The sequence below is a fragment of the Stegostoma tigrinum genome, chromosome 22 (genome assembly GCF_030684315.1).
Source record: "Stegostoma tigrinum isolate sSteTig4 chromosome 22, sSteTig4.hap1, whole genome shotgun sequence".
In the NCBI taxonomy this organism is placed as follows: Eukaryota; Metazoa; Chordata; class Chondrichthyes; order Orectolobiformes; family Stegostomatidae; genus Stegostoma; species Stegostoma tigrinum.
Genome location: NC_081375.1, coordinates 23,841,286 through 23,858,560, shown reverse-complemented (window position 1 = coordinate 23,858,560; position 17,275 = coordinate 23,841,286). Strand labels below are relative to the sequence as shown.

The 17,275-nt window shown below is 38.8% G+C and overlaps 1 protein-coding gene across 5 annotated transcripts in view; it reads left to right on the top strand.

Annotated features, from left to right (window-relative positions):
- Positions 1-16,992, top strand: part of bahcc1b (BAH domain and coiled-coil containing 1b) — a 318,643-nt gene extending 301,651 nt beyond the window's left edge. For all 5 annotated transcript variants that reach the window (XM_048555430.2, XM_048555433.2, XM_059653699.1 and 2 more), the window contains 3 exons: positions 4,484-5,601; positions 8,307-8,543; positions 9,004-16,992. In XM_048555430.2, the coding sequence (XP_048411387.2) occupies positions 4,484-5,601; positions 8,307-8,543; positions 9,004-9,210 (1,562 nt within the window). In that variant the 3' untranslated portion in view covers positions 9,211-16,992. The remainder of the gene's footprint in view (positions 1-4,483; positions 5,602-8,306; positions 8,544-9,003) is intronic.
- The last annotated feature ends 283 nt before the right edge of the window (positions 16,993-17,275 follow it).

The following is a 17,275-nucleotide window of genomic DNA, read 5'->3' as shown; positions in this document are numbered from 1 at the left end:
CCGGTCTATAATTGCCGGGGATTTCCCTATTTATCCTTAGAGTAAAGAGAAGACCTTTTAGAACGGAGATGAGGAGAAACTTCTTCAGACAGAGAATGGTTAAAATATGGAATTCATTCCCTCAGAGGGCTGTGGAGGCCAGGTCATTGAGTATATTTAAGACAGAGATAGATGGGTTCTTGATATGAAGTGTTACGGGAGAAAGCAGGAGAATAGGGTTGAGAAACTTACCAGCCATGATCGAATAGCAGAGCAGATTCGGTGAGCCAAATGGCCTAATTTCTGCTCTTGTGTTTTATGGTCTTGACTTAGGCATAATTAGAGGTAGTTACTTTGAAAACAGAAAAAAAACACAAATTAATTCATACTATATGTCATTCATAATCAGATCACTTTAATAATTTGGCTAAATAAACTCAAATGTAAATGTAGGAACATTTTAGGTTTTTATTTACGAGCCCTCATTTTCAGTTATTTATGCATTAACAATGAATGTCTTCAAGATTATACTTTGTTTCTGAAATTTTCAGGCTCTGATTCACAAAAGACTAACAGCGACTCACAGTATGTATATGATAATTACAAGGTGTTAGGCCAAAAATATAACAGGGGCATATTTTACAGAAGTTCAACTCTTACATGTGCATATATGCTATTTTCTGCACTAATGCAGGTGAGAAATATTATCATAAAGTACTTCCTCATTTATGACACAAGCCATCAGAATGAAGCAATTCTTAGACAAACATAACCTGCTCAGATGCAGAATAAGATTTTGTTTCCCTATGTCTGTGTGGGATTCTGAAATTACGAGCAGGGTGTGCAGCAGGCCATTCACCTTTAAGAACAAGGCTCAAACTACCCTAGCATTTTGTGTAACACTCAAAGAACAATCAGAGGGGGTTTTCGTCTCATCGTTCTAGCCGGGATTTGAACTCAACTGCCTAAGGTTAAACACCTGCATCCAATCTACTGCACCACCCAACCCTCTGAAAGAGAAAATTTGATAGTAGCTGAAATGTAACTGAAGCCTTCTAGTATTTACCTAAGTTTGTTCAAAAAGCTTGGGTTCATTTTGAAGCACAACCACACTCTCCTGTTAACATTTAAGTTCTCCAGTCTGTTAAGGTGATAATATAACGGTATGTGATCATTTACAATCTGTGATATTTGCTGAGATTTTATTATTATAACTATCAGAAGATCAAACATAGATGAATTAATAAGCTCAAAGATGCTCTAAAGAAGAAAGATGCCACTTATATGCATTGAGCAACACATGAGTTTGGCTGTTGTATGAATTTTGTAAAGTCATTACAGCGCCAGCACAACTGAGATTACAACAGAACTAGTACATAAACAAAGAGCTGGAAATGTGCTAGGGTTTCTACACTGGAGTGGGATCAAGTCGGACAACAAACCTGACAAAATAATTGTGGGGAAGGAAGTAACAAATCTTCTTCTGGCAGTGTGCATGATTCACTTTGGCCAGGATAGCAGATAGTGTTCAGTTTATGCAGACAGCTCTGCAAAGCTTCACTTTGACTCTGTGTGTACAGCAAGGCTATTTCATCAGTCAAGCAACTGCAATAAATGTAAATTAAGTCAAGGTTGCAAGAGGAAGTTGGCTTGAATGTACAACAAAAGGGAATAGCCACTCCCACACTCACTTCTTTATGCCAAACTAGCTGAGAGCCACAAACGGGCAAAAGCAGTAGTGCTTGTAAAAAGGCATGAAAGAACGGAACAATATTAAATACGCTTTCAGTTTTCAAATATGCACGCACATTTAATTGAATGGTTAAAGGGATCTTATACTTTTTAAATGTGGTATTCAATTGTCAAAGTTGCTGTTATAAATGAAGAATAGTTCCCACTGTTGTCTATCAATTGATGTGGACTCGCAATGGCTTTCAATAAATGATGTTAGACAATAGAATAGCATCTCTTTTACAATGACATCACAAAAAAACAGACAGTTGCAACTCACAGCTGTGCTCAGTATGTGCATAGTAACACAATGTTAAGATCCCATGATAATTGTTTAGTACTTCCCTCACATTGTGATTCATGCAAAGCAGGCAAGTCCTACCCTGTTCCAGGATATGCCCCCATTAATTTTTTTTTCTCTCTCACTTTGCCAAGCAGAGCACAGAATAAGAATTAAAGCTAACAAATCAGGTTTATTTGCAAGACAAACAAAACAGTTTCTTCACTTTCTTCCCCAAACAGACACAGGCTGTACTGCCAGTTATTGAAGGACGCACAATGCTACACTTCTTCATACAAATGACTCCTTGGGATCTAATATAGGCTGCCAGGCCCAGATTTTAACTCTGAACAAGTAGTTGGCAGGAGTGCCATTAGAAACTCACCCATAACTTTGGAAATGAAGCCTGGAATGTTTTAACTCCTGCCATTGACCAGTCTGAGTGGACAGATGCTGGAAGCAGAACATGGTTGAGTGAACCCATAAACCAATGCATCAGCCAACACTAGATGAGTAACGGGATCAGTGTTGGGCCATAACAACAGGACAGGGATGCTTTTCAGGAGAAGAATCATTAGGTGCTAAATTGAATCCAGGAAAAGTCATCCAACTCATCCAGGCCCAGCAAGGAAATAACTTTTAAAATTCTTCAAGCATTTTTGCGCCCCTTCTAACCCTATCCAGGATAACACAGCAAAAAGCTTACTGCCTCTTCTCACTACTGCCACCATATACCAAACTCCCCCTACCTCCCTGATACCCATACCCACCAAAACAAGTTAAAGTCCCAGGATCCCAATATCATCTGTAGGAGATGGACATGCATGGGCTAAAAAAGAACCCCACCAGCTCCATGCTTTGGGTAAATGCCATTGGCAATTTTAATTGTCCAGCCGCCAAGTTAATTCCCTGAAGAATTGTGCCGTTTGTCTCACACTTCTTACTCAGCCCCATCTACAATTGGTTGCATACAGTTTTACTGTCTATTTAAACAATTTGTCAGACTGGAGATATTCTCACTCCTGTATTTGTGAAATACAATAAAAAGAATATCAGTTCCCAGCAATGCTCTAGTCACACTTTTTACACACGATGTCACAAAATCACCACTTCACTGTTGCTTTTGACAATAAATATAGCTCTACCACATTTTACGTGTCTCAAATAAAGTAGTTTTGTTATTAGATAGTTAAAATATTTACTCCCAGTTGGTTTGTTTGAAATAATACCAACCTCATTCTGAAGTAGTTGGGAAGCAGGTACGTACATTTTAATAGTTGTCTCTATCATTTCCAGCTGGAAAAGCCTGGCTTCCATTCTCCGAAACCTTCAGCTTGGGCTCAACTCTCCCTATTTCAAACCCTCCACCCTCACCCCCACCCCCAACCTTGGAATTGATCCTGCCATATCAACTGTTTGTCCGATACCAAGAGGAAAGTAAGCATGGACAATCTAGTCCTTTGACGGTTTGAACCAAATGGGTATGAGTGAGTGAAGGACAACTGATGTCTCAAAACTAGGCCACACATATTGTGAGGATATAATTTGAGGCACTAATTTAGAGCAATCAGGCATCAAGATGTGTTCTCTTCAGTTCTTTATCACATCACTGCGAATGTAGAAGACTTAATAAAGCCGTATTTTGCTTATTTCATGTATATGTTACATTTGGGGCCGAAACCCTTGGGTTAGGAATGCGACTCCTGTAAATATTGACATGGGAAGTCTTGTTTTGTATAAGTTGGTTAGACTTAACAAATGGTTTCCAGGAATATATCCATTCCTTAAAACAGAGTATTCCTGTAACCTGTTTGTGCTTTGCACACATTTTAGGACTAAAACTGTGTATTTTGGTCTGAGATTCAGACTGTAGTCCTTCAGCAACAAAGAAGAGAGAAGTATTTGGGTAGCTTTATGTTCTATAAGGTACATTTATTACATATGTGAACCATCACTGTCTTCTCTATGGCTTTAACAGTAGAAGTAGGGGTACCTAGACTTCACTGATGACTTGCTGCAAGTAACCATTAGGGCCTATTTTCCAGGAGCAATTTCTCATTGGAAAACCTTCAGCCTAAACTATATCAAGTGTTAAAGGGACATTTGTCTGTTTCTGACCAATGAACCGATGAACTACTTACCACTAATTAGTTCGTACTAATAGGGGTTCAAACTAGCATTTTATATTATTAAATGCTTCACAATATTGCCTTATCTATTTTATATAGGTGATAAAAGCAACTCAGTGAAACGAGGCTTGTAGACGCAAGGCCCATTTATTGGGGTATAGCAAAACAATAAATAAGTGCAGGTTTTATTTAGCATAAGGAACATGAATATTCAAAAATACATTTTAAAAAGCAGGTATCTATCTAGAGATTTCTGTAACTCTCATTTGTACAGAGAGATGATTGATTGCCTTGCAATAATACTATCTGATTCTCAATTGAAATTGTGCAAGAATAATTGTTTGCTGTTTCCTTTTGCAAATAGGTAAAGGAGTTTTGAATACTGAGGTTTCAACGTTGCTGAAAGCAGGGCACATGCTGAGTAAAAAGACAGATGTGCTGATAAATTGGCCAGGGATCATCCAGACAAAGAAAAGAAATCCCAGTAAGAGTACCACTGCTTTAGAAAACCTGTTTCAGTTGAACGGCAGTACAAAGAGAATAAAGAGTAAAGAGCGTTTCCTTCCAGTGCAAGGCCCTCCTCCTCCTATTTTCAGTGGCGGCTTTGAGGTCGACTCTTTTAGCAGCATTGCTAACACTTTTGCTTCCTTTGGAAGCAGTACAAGTCTCGCACCAAATCCTAAGGCCCTAAAGTACAGAAAGGCAGAAAAAATGGATGTATCCATTCCAAAAGGTGGGAAGAGAAAAACAGGAGCAGAATATTTGGTTAAACTAGATCACGAAGGCGTGACATCTCCAAAAACAAAAAATGGAAAAGCCTTGCTCATGGGCGATAAGGAATTTGGAGGAAAAGTTGTTACTGGCTACTCCCAGCTAAGCAAGGAGCGAAATGGAAGGATCGAACTTCTGAAAGGAAAGCACACTCAACTTCAGAACCTTCCTATGAGCTTAGCAATGAATGAGTATACTGGTCAGTCAGAGTTTGGCATGGATTGTGACACTGACAGCCATAGTTCATACTCTGATGATGAGGATGAAAATAGAAACTTGCAACAGAGTGTCACATCGAGATTTATGACTAGGCTGTCTGTCTCTTCATCATCATCTGCATCTTCATCATCTTCAACATCTGGTTCTACCTCCACTTCCAGCTTGTGTTCATCAGACAATGATGACTCATCATATAGCTCTGATGATGATACTGCGGTCTTGCTGCAAACTTGTATGACGCACCCTGTACCTGCATTGCTGACCCCCTCAGATCCACGACAAACAGAGCCAAAAATGTCCTCACCCTCCTTTTCTGCCAAGTCTGCAATGCCTGCGAATAAGATCAAATTAAAAAGACAGGAAGAATTCCGACTTCAAAAGGCCAAGGAGTTATCAAAGAGACAGAGATTACCGTCGGTAGAAAATCGCCCGAAAATCTCTTCCTTTCTCCCAGCTCGACAGCTCTGGAAATGGTCTGGGAAGCCAACTCAGGTAGATATCAGTGACTTATAATGCAGCTAGTAATCACTTCATTCCCAGTGCAGGGATAGGTTAAGAGGCCCCTGTCCCTGTGGATGTGTGGAGATGGATCTGAAAATTTCCCTTTTAAGTTACTCTCCATGTTCCCTCCATCCAGGAGGGCACGTGACCAGACAGTTGCTCAGTAATCTTATTTTGAGATGGGCCTATAGTCAAACATATTAAATATACTGAACTGTATAGAAAAAGAGTTTTCTTGTTTGGGTGCGTTCACGGGATGTGCGTGCTGCTGGTTGCGCCAACATTTGTTGCCTGTCCTTAATTGTCCTCAAGGAAAGGCTGGTGACCTGCCTTAAATAATTAAGAAGGTGGAAGTTAAGAAGTCTGTCCAAGAGTCATAGAGTCAGACAGCATGGAAACAGGCCCTTTTGCTCACCATGTCAACATCAACAAACAAACCTCTTACCCCATTGACCTGCACTTGGTCCATAGCCTCCCGATGCTCATCCCGATGCTGATTAAATGTTGTGAGATTACTTGCCTCCACCCTCTGAGGCATTCTGCAATTCTACTACCCTCTGTGTGAACTCTTTTCTAAACTACTTACTCCTTGCTTTAAACTTATGCCCTCTGGTTTTCAACATGTCTGCCTTGGGGAAAAAATTCTCATGATCTATCATATTGTATATGCCTTTTGTATACTTCAAATAGATTTCCCCCACAACCTTTTCTGCTCCAGGGAAAGCAAACCCAGCCAATCCAGTTCCTCCTCATAACTACAACTTTCCATCACAGGCAACATCCTAGTGAATCTCCTCTTCATCCTTTCCAGCGCAGCCATATCTTTCTGATAGTGTGGCAACCACACTGTACACATTATTCCATCTGGAGCCTTACCAATGTTTATAAAGTTGGAACAACACTTCCTTGTTCCTGTATTTTATGCCCCAGCTAATGAAGGCAAGCATCCCCTGCGCCTTTTTTACCACTCTGTCTACCTGTGCTGACACCTTCGGGAATCTGTGGACTTGGACAACAAGATCCATTTGTCCCTCAGTGATCCCTCGGGGCCTACCATACATTGTGTATGTCCTTTCCTTACGACACCTACCAAAATGCATTACCTCACACTTACTGGGATTAAATTCCATCTGCCATTGGTCTGTCCAATTTACCAGCTGATCAATATCAGGGTGCAGCCTAATATCACTATCAACAACACCACCAATTTTCAAATCATCTGCAAACTTATTAGTTATCGTTTCTACATTCACACCCAAGTTGTTAATGTACATAACAAACAGCAAGGGTCCTAGCACTGATCCCTGTGGTTCTCCTCTGATCACAGGCTTCCAATCACAAAATAGCTCTCCACCATCACACGTTGCTTCCTATTTTCATGCCAATTTTAGATCCAGTTTGCCAAGTTGCCTTGGATCCCATGGACTCATACCATTTAGACCAGCCTTCCATGTGGGACCTTGTCAAAGGCCTTACTGATGTCCACGTAAACCACATCAACTGCACGACCCTCATCAATAGATTTAGTCACCTTTTCAAAAAACTCAATTAAAGACAGGATCTCCCTCTAACAAAGCCATGCTGACCATCCCTGATCAATCCTTACCTTTCCAAGTGTTGATTAATCCTGTCTTGCAGAATATTCTCCAATAATTTCCCTATCACTGATGTTAGACTGACTGGCCTATCCCTGCTGCCTTTCTTGACCAAAGAAACCACATTATCCATCAGTCATGTTGCGCTTCACCTGTGGCTAATGAATTATTAAATATATATGCCAGGGCCCTAGCAATCTCTTCCCTTGCCTCCCATAGCAGCCTGGGATACATCTCATCTGGACCTGGGGATATATGCACCGTTATACCCTCTAAAACAGCTAATACCTCCTACTACTAATCCTAACAAGTTTTAGAACTCACCGTCCCAACTGAAATCTCTGGCTACAATGTATTTCTGCTCTGTGAGGACATATGAGAAATATTCATTTCAGACCTCATCCACATTCTCTGGCTTCATACACAAGTTGCCCTTTTGGTCTCTAACAGGTCCTGCTCTCTCGCTGGTAATCCTTTTACTCTTAATATACTCACAAAAAGCCAAGAGATGGGATGAGAATTTTGAAATGAAGACTTGCCTGGCCAAGAGCCTGTGTAGGTCAGCAAACACAACTGTGAGCATGAGGGGGATAGGGGAATGGGATTTAGTGTGGGTTAAAATACAAGCAATAGTGTTTTAGATGACCTCAAATTTAAGGAGGGTAGATCAGCCAGGAGTGAATTGAAAAAGTCAAGCCGAGACAAAACAAAGGCACGAGTGATGGTGACTTCAGAAATAAACTAGTTGATTGGAAGCTTTTTTTACAAAGCAATAAAAAGGTGACAAACGGTAGCCCAATTTATAACTCTCCCTATCTTCTTTCAAATTGAAGTCACGAACAGAAAACGTAGTCATACTCTGGAGTGGGAAGCCAGTTTACTATCATCCACTCTTCTCTCAGTGACAAAATTGCAAATTATCCTAAGGAGTGAAAATCAAGAGCAAAGGAAAGGTGACATTGCAGTGCTGGAGGACTTGAATAAGATTAGCACGGCAATTGTCCTAATTTACTGTACCCATGCTGCCTGGCTTGTTGAGTATTTCTATCATTTCCAGGTTTTTTTTTAAATTTCTTAACCAAGCCTGGTTGTTTTCCACAGAGACGAGGAATGAAAGGAAAAGCAAAGAAACTTTACTATAAAGCCATTGTGAGAGGGAAGGAGACGATTTGTGTGGGCGATTGTGCAGTGTTCCTCTCTGTTGGACGCCCAAACCTTCCATACATTGGCCGGATTGAAAGCATGTGGGAATCCTGGGGAAGCAACATGGTGGTTAAAGTGAAATGGTTTTATCATCCTGAGGAAACAAAATTGGGCAAAAAATGCAATGATGGCAAGGTGAGACCAATTACGGTAGGAGCAGGCCACCTTCAGTGTCATTGTGTGACAATTGATTTTATTTATTAAATCCAATATTAAAGGTTCAAATCCATCATTTTAGTGCATTTCCTTTCTCAGTATTATACAGCAGTAGTGTGGATGCAAGTGACAATATGCTGATGCCTGAATGCAATGTTATGATTTTCAAGTTATGTATCAAATGTGGAGAGATACACTTCTGCTTTTATTCCATCGACTTTGTTGACTTAGGAGCTGTAACTGAATACTAAAGCTACAATATGTGGTTATCTTTGAGCCACAACATTCTGTTTTTAATGTTTTTTTTTAATTGTACAAATGCTGTGCCCTAGTGGGGACTTGTATTTGACTATTTAATAATATTCATTTAATAGTTTGCCGAAATGTAATCCTCAGCACTAAACTTTTATTTTAATGAGTGTTTCTCTTGCTGTTTCAGAAAGCATTATACCAATCTTGCCATGAAGATGAAAACGATGTACAGACTATCTCCCATAAGTGTCAGGTGGTCAGTCTGGAGCACTATGAACAAATGATAAAAACTAAGAAGTACCAAGACAGCCAGGACCTTTACTATCTGGCAGGAACATACGACCCTACAATAGGCAGAATCCTCAATGCAGATGGAGTGCCCAGTCTCTGTTAAAAACTAAATGTATGAATTAATGTAAAGCCTGGATTTGCACCACACTAACAGGGATTGAGAAACCATTCTGATTTTTTTTAAAAACTAACTAACCTAATGAACGTTTCAAATGATGCAAGATGGACTGGATCTGGAAATTTGTTTTCAATACCTTGAGGCTCACATGTAGTCCTGGAATCATTAGCAGTGATCCCTTAAGTGGTTTGCAGAATGGTATGGTGGATACATAACAATTAAGCAGCATGGTTTTTGGATGAATAAGAACTAAGCCTTTCTGGGGATCAGTAATACTGGATTTACCAAAGTGGAACCCTTAGGGCATCATGTAGGCTGGAATTTCAATGCACGGCTTCAAGGCATCAATGGGTCAACCAGGCTGAATTTGCACACGGGAGCCTCAAACAAAGGGGGAAGCAAAGTTTTAGAGGTGAGCGCTGGGCCTCAAAGAATCAATGAAGCTGGAATGGACACATGAGAACTGGACCTTGATGACAGCAGGTTTCAACCATGGGTCAGACAGCATGAAATTTATTTCAGTGTGTGGGTGGGCGTATGTGTGTGCGTGGGCAAGTGTGTATGTGTGCACGCGTGTGTGTGCAGATTTGGAGAAAGAAGAAATCTGAGCATCATACAAGCCATACACTCCCAGTACCTCTGTCTGCTTTCGACTTTGCAAAGCAGAATCAGGTCGAACATGTTTTTGTTGTTACTTTGTTTCCTGGAGAGTTTTGTAAAAACCCGGGATTTTTTTTTAAATGCAGTGCATTACTCAGCTCAGCTGAGACTGCTTGTTAGCTGGAACTTCTGAAGAAAAAAAAAGAAAGGGAAAAAAAGACTTGACTTTGAAGAAGACTGTTTTCTTATACAAGACAGTTTGTGGCATCATTCTGTCAGACTAATTCTAACCTCTTAACTGAACAATAGTTGAGTGATTCACTTTGAATTAAATGTTCCTTTTTTTTAAAGTGATGGGTGGAGAGAATTATAGTCCCTATTGCTGAATATTGTATAGAATTCTGCACACATTTAGGGAATGGTCAGCCATGTTTGTTCCCTCTCTGTTGCACAGATGTTCAAGAGACAGTCTCCCTTTTAGTGACTTATGTGGGCTACGTATAAAAAGCTTCTAACACTGATACAAAGAGCAATCCCGCATGAAGTAATGTGGTCAACACTTTGAAGAGACCTTTCTTGCAGTGCATGTATTAACTTCTGTCACCTGTAAACAGTGGAAATATTACTGTAGGAAGTGGAAGATAAGACTAAAATCATACCAGAGAATTACAATAGAACCCTGAAGGCTAAGGCTGCATCTGTTTTGCTGTACTGATTCATAAGGTATTACAATTTTTCATAGACATCTATTTCATCTATCCAGTTTATTAACATTTTTTGAAAATATAATTGGGAGGCAGTTCCACCCATGACTTATTGAAAAGGTAAACTATAGAAAGTAAGCCACTTGAACAGAAAAGTGAGTATCAAAATCTTTGGGTTTCTTTAGTTCCTATTTTAGACAAACATTATGGAAGGACAGCCAGAAGAATCATTAAAGCCCAAGTGTTCCTTGATATATCACCCGTGGAGCTGTGGTTGTGGTTGTTTCAGAGGAGCTTCTTGTTTCTGTTGTGTTCTCCCTTATATCAGATGCTGAGAAGGTACCAGTAGACTTCCTTACTCATGGTGGAGATCATTTTTTTTCCTGAATTAATGTCTAAAGGTAATTAGATTAGTAAAACATGTCAAAGTTGATCACAAATTCTTATTTTTGTGACACACAGAAGCGAACTGATGTGGAACAGAGCTTTGGTGATTTGTGAACTATTGCAATAGTTGCTAATCAAATAACTAAGTTCCCTAATCATTCATTTATAGCCCAGGTGTAATAACTAAGAGATAGGAGGTGTAGCTGAGTGTGTAACCATGGCTGTTGTTATGTTACACATTTGTTATTTTTACTTGCTGCTCAATTCCATAACTGCAAGCTCAGTGGCGTCAAAACCAGTGATTGAGGTTTAGCTATTCCTGTTCTACCAAAGTGTGATTTTCTGTCAATTCACTTTAACAGACATATAATCATGTATGATACATATAAGGGAGCACAAAAGCAGAAAAGTCTGAACTGGAAATCTGTATCAGAGGGCAACAAAAAAATTGAAAAACTATATTGAAAATTTGAAACAGATGATGCAGCAATATTGTTATATTCCTCACTGATGTTATTATTCAACAATACAGATCATAAACTACAATCTGGCTTTCTAGATCATGTATTGTTGACTTTTTTAATGACAATCAGACGTACAATTCTGCAGATTCATGTTCAACAATGAAAGAAGTTTATTATGCAAAAGAAATGAAGATAAAATAGAATACAGTAATAATAAGAAATAACACGTGGTTAAATATTTTGAAACATACAATAAGAATACAGTTCTGTTAATCCCAAAAGCATTCCTTTATAGAACTCACTCCACAGAGAATACCCTTATCTTTCACATTCATAGGGCTTAATTTGACTGTGGCTTTAATTCCCTGTCTTGAACATCTTATAGTCTCTTCCTGGATCTTTTACATAATGGAGCATAGACTTTCACTAAACAAAAAAAAAAGAACTGTTGGTGCTGGAATATTTTTGAGTTTAAACTTTATCAGTTTCAAATAACTTCTTCAGTATTGTAACCAGACATTTCTCGTCTGGAACATTAGAACAGGTTACCTCAGTGTAAGGAGCTTTGTTTTCACAGAATCATAGGGATTCTATGATTCCATGAAAATAAAATTCCTTACACTGATCAGAAATCAAACAACCTGGTAACAACTGAGGTAACCTATTTCCTAGCAGTTATAAGCTATGTCCTTTCTTTAGGAATAACTATTATACATCTAGTTCCAGCCAAGATTTCTACAAAAATGCTCCTGAATCATTCATCAGAAAACCTAGTGCACTGCACTGTTTTCTTTGTTCATTCATAAACTCTCTCAAGGTAACAGAAGCGCATTACTCTCCAGAAAATCTCTCTCTAAAACCATTCAAAAAACTCTGTAAAATGTGTTTTAGAAGTAGCTACAAGTCAATCTTTAAACTGATTCAGATAAACAGACCAAAACTCACATGCCACTGACTCAAAACCTAAAACAAATGTTACTAAAATGTAAATCATTCACAAAACTTACATCAGAAAACGCAGCAGGCTAATAGGAACCTGAAAGAAAAAGAACACAAATATTTCAGGAGGCACAGTGTATTTGATCGTTAAGATCTGATGAAGTCACTACCCCTTCACAAATTAACATCTTTTTTCTTTCAGGTTCTGAGCAACTTGCAGCATTTTTTGTTTTTCAGTCCATTCCAGACCCAATTTTATTTGACCTCCTCAGACTGTTTAAGTAACTTTTTTATTTGGACCCTATACTGTGATGACTTCAAAATATTCCCACGTCTTTGAGGGAAAAAAAATGTAACAAACCTTCAATAGCAAGTCATACCCTGGTAATCAAGATGACTGTGATTTGTGGCTTCTTCTGCTTGTTGTGATGTAATTGGCGACAGTTACACTCAGAATGGAAATAGTGCTGACTGAAAAACTGCTTCTGAATGGAAATGCTTTACCAATTATAAGCGAAGGAACTCTCTTAAGTAGGTAAATAAGCAGCGATCCAAGAAACTTCACAAAGTTCTCATGATATTATCACTTGGAACGTAAAAAAGGACTTTTGAAAATCTGAAGCTTATGATTAGAGTGGAGTTAGCATTATTCTCACTGGCCCTGCAGTTGATTATTCACTCATGTGAAATAGAAAAATCATTCATTCAGTGAATTATTATGTAATGGGTGCCAGCTGTACCTACCATTCCAGAATTAATTCAATCATCACCTCATTCCGATAAACAGAACTTTTAAAGCAAGTAGGTTCTTTTTAACAGTGAAGATGAGTTCAAGACTGGGAGCAGTGTTTGTAACTCACTTGTGCCCATGATTGTCAAAGCATTAAAGCTTTTCACAAGTTATTAATGTACAATAGAAATAGGTTATTCTAAATGTCTACACCTCCTATAACTTTGTCTTTTCCTGTCCCCATTGATCCCAATACTATCCCCAATGCCCTCTCTTTCCACATTCTTCTTAAAACACTGACTGAGGAACGCATTTGAGTGATATCAACTGACTCACCTCCAAAAGTGGCAGGTTGAACAGTCTGATTCCAGACAGAATGCCTTGCTGCTTGTTGGCACTTCCCCTGATGGGATTGGCACTCCACAGACGAGGAAGGCTGGAGAACCTATGTGCGACTACTCCAAGGCCCGGTGATTCAAAACACATACATACTAGCTTAAGACCATAAGACATAGGAGTGGAAGTAAGGCCATTCAGCCCATCGAGTCCACTCTGCCATTTAATCATGACTGATGGGCATTTCAACTCCACTTCCCTGCACTCTCCCCGTAGCCCTTGATTCCTTTTGAGATCAAGAATTTATCAATTAACATCCTGGCCTCCACTGCAATCCATGGCAATGAATTCCACAAGCCCACCAGCTTACCTGACTGCCTGTCAGCTGTGCTTTTGATCAGTTTGATAATATATATTACCTCTTTGCCATTGTTCCAGCCTCAGATGCTGGACTGAAAGAACATTGGTGGAGGTATAAAATGATACTGAGGCTGTTGTAGTCTTATACACAGTGCCCACACTGGCATTGATCTCATTTTTACCCCAGCAGTTGCTGTTGTTAACATAGGCTCGTAACTTGTTTCAATAAATCCACATCGGAATGGAAAAATAACTGAAGTGCCCCAAAGTGGAAATTAGATACATTTGAGTTGAAGTAAAGCAAAGGGATCCAAAAAGATATTTCACTGCTTTAAAAACCCAAGCACTTTGCAATTAGAATGAACCACCATACAGACAAATCTCCCACTGGTGTGGTCAGAGCAGAACAATATATTTGTCTTTAAAATTAAAACAGAATACTATTTAGCACTTCAGCATTATGACCAATCATTAGAAGAAATGGCTCTCTGGGACAATCAGTGTAAGGAAATGGGTTCCCTTTAAAGCCCCTTCACCTGATGTAATTTATATTATAGTGTTAAAACTATTTGCCACATTTAGTGTGAACTGATTGTTGTACTAATTCTTGTTGAAACTGCATTCAGAAAGTGTAAAAGAAGCAAAAGCTGTTAAGTTTGCTGAATGTTAGAAAGTGTGTTCTTGTGGTCAGATTTAGGAAAATCCTACAACTTATCTTGTTTAACCACAAGGGAGTGCTCAATTTGATCTTTAATTAGCTGCAAGCAGGTAACCTTATGCTGTTGAGATCAAGTAGGCATGGACTACTACTAAAAAAAAAATTTGATAATGCACTGTCAACAACATCCATTGTAAAACTGGAAATAATATTGTGAAACTTAGACTGCAAAGATCAGCACTGTAGTGATATCATGTTGCCAAAAATGCAATGTCTGGACTGCAACAATATTGTCAGCCTGTCTGTAGAAACAAGAAATCTCCCATGAGGACATGTGTGTATATTTTGCAATATAGTATAATAGCTTTCAAGACATGTCATATAATTTTTTGTTAATACTGGTTTAGCTTTGGGACGGTGCTAGCTATAGCCTTTGTTTGGACAGTTCATGCTGACCACGAAAAAAAAACTCCACACTATTTTAAATAAAGAAGAAATGATGCCCTGTTTGAGATATAGAGGTGGAACAATGATTGGAAATGCTTAGCGTACACACTGTTTAATATTGTGATGTTTTCCCCCCCACCCCCCCAATCTTGTCATTTCCCACATGGTCTCATGGTGAGGTATGGCATTAGAATGTTTAAAAGGAACAGTTTGACTTGACTCTTGTTGTAGACTGGCACTACATTCGAGCTTGTTGGTAACCCTGCATAGTTACCACAAAAGGGACACTGTCTCAAGAAAAAAAACGCAACCACAGTTTACAAAAGGTGTTTAATAGTTTGAATTCATGTTGTTTGTTATTGCTTGGCATAGAATCAGTGTAGTATTTTGTTTTGAAACACTAACATGTTGTAAAAAGAGGGGTTTTTTATATATATACAGCATATATTACTGTTGCATCTCAGTTCTTGGGGATTTTTTGTTCTTAACATTTTGATATGAGCATCATGCAGAGCCATATGTATGCCTCAACCTTTCTAATAGTATCATGCTATAGAAACTCAACCTGGCTTAGGCATGATCTTCCCTTTGTTTTATATAACATGGCTGCCCTCCAGAAGAATTATTTGAGTTTGCCTGTTTATATTATCAAAAATGTATTTAAGGTAAATTGCAGGATGCTTTTTTTTTGTGAGACTAATCTTTGGCTTTTGAACTTTCACTTAGTAACCTTCCTGCATATAGACTGGTGCAGTGTGACATCACAATCGTATATCCTGTATTTTCAATAGGTCAACCTCATCAATCAGCTAGGTGGTTTTAGTGAAACATGGGGATCTGAGACTCCATAGCAACAGCTGAAGGATAAAGAGAACCAGATTCCCATGACGCTTCGGGCTCTTTTACATAGACTGAATGAAGAACATTTTTATACAAGAACAAATAACAGGAAGGTTTTTCTTTCAAAAAAAAATGTATACTTTTCCTGAACAAAATTATTATTGACCTGTCGTCTGGAAAGGTCAAAGGTCAGCTGTAGGGGAATGAGGTAATTTTGTTAGGAATTTCTGACTTGCAAGTCAGACGTTCATGCATTTCTGAAATGAGGTGGGAGTGGTGGGTGAAGGTGACTGGAGGAGAGACATGCAAGATCAGTTTCAAAGCATTCATTGCATAATCCTTGAAGTCACAACTCTTGAAACATATATATGCGTATGAACAAGGTGGATTTTAATTTCCACGGTCATGTGAGCTGGGCTATGTTGACTGTCACTTGTGTGCAAGAATCTTTTACCTCTGCGTCACAGAACTTCCTGTTCCATTCTGTACTTCAAATGAGAAACTGAAGCAGTTGTAACTGGGACCTAACCTAGAGGACCCAGCTGTATGTGGAAGGGATTGGTTTGATTTGGGGCGGCCTCGTATTTAAGGTTAAAGAAGTGCAGAGTGGAAAAAAATGGGAACATAACCTCCCATCTCCTGCATCACCACACACACACACACACACACACGCACACACACACACACACACACACACAAACACACACAATAGGAGGTTCAGCTGTACTCCATCCGGTACTTTATGTGATGTCACCATTGGACCAATCTGCTAGACGTTGTAGTACCTTTTTGTTCAGTCCAGTGACACAAGTGCAATACTTCCTCACTGATGGCTGAGGTTTCACTTTTTTTGCTTGTAAAGTGAGAGCTTCTGGGGACTGGAATTGTGATGCATCATGAGAAATAAATGGGCAAGTAAGACGCAGGCCCGTCTGAGACTTGCAGAATAGTGTTTTAATCCTACAAGTGGTTAGGAGAAGTTTTAAAAAAAAATTATACAATAAAAACTACAATATTACAGAGTTATTTACTAGATATTAAAATATTTTGAAACTGAAAACCCAGGAGAGCTTTTTTTTTAAGCTTGTTGATTTTTGTTTTTACTTTGTTTTCAGTTTTTGTTGAAATGGAAGGAACTGTTATTCTAAAAAAAAGTGTTTAAATGTAGTAAAAACCCTATTGTAAATGTGTAAAGTATGACTATGGTCTCAGTTTTTGTGTAAACACTAAAAAAAAAGTTTTATGGACACGATCTCTATGTAAAAGCATTTTAGTATTAAGATTTTTATAGATAACTTGGCTTCTGAATAAATATTTTAAAAAAAGGTTGGCAAATGTGTGATTGTTTCAAGGTAGTGCAGTATATATTGTCTGTCCACAATTTGGAGGATACACCGTCGTGCTGTTGCAGAAACTTCTTCCTTGATGACTTAGACATCATAAAATTCAGTGTGCAAGTTTGAGCCTGCCTACAGTGCAGCAATAAATACTGGACATTCATATCGAACACCAGTTTTTTTTTCTCAGAATTATCCACTTAACAGGTTCGTTGTTAGAGTAGACAAGAGTACTTAGTTCTGGAATA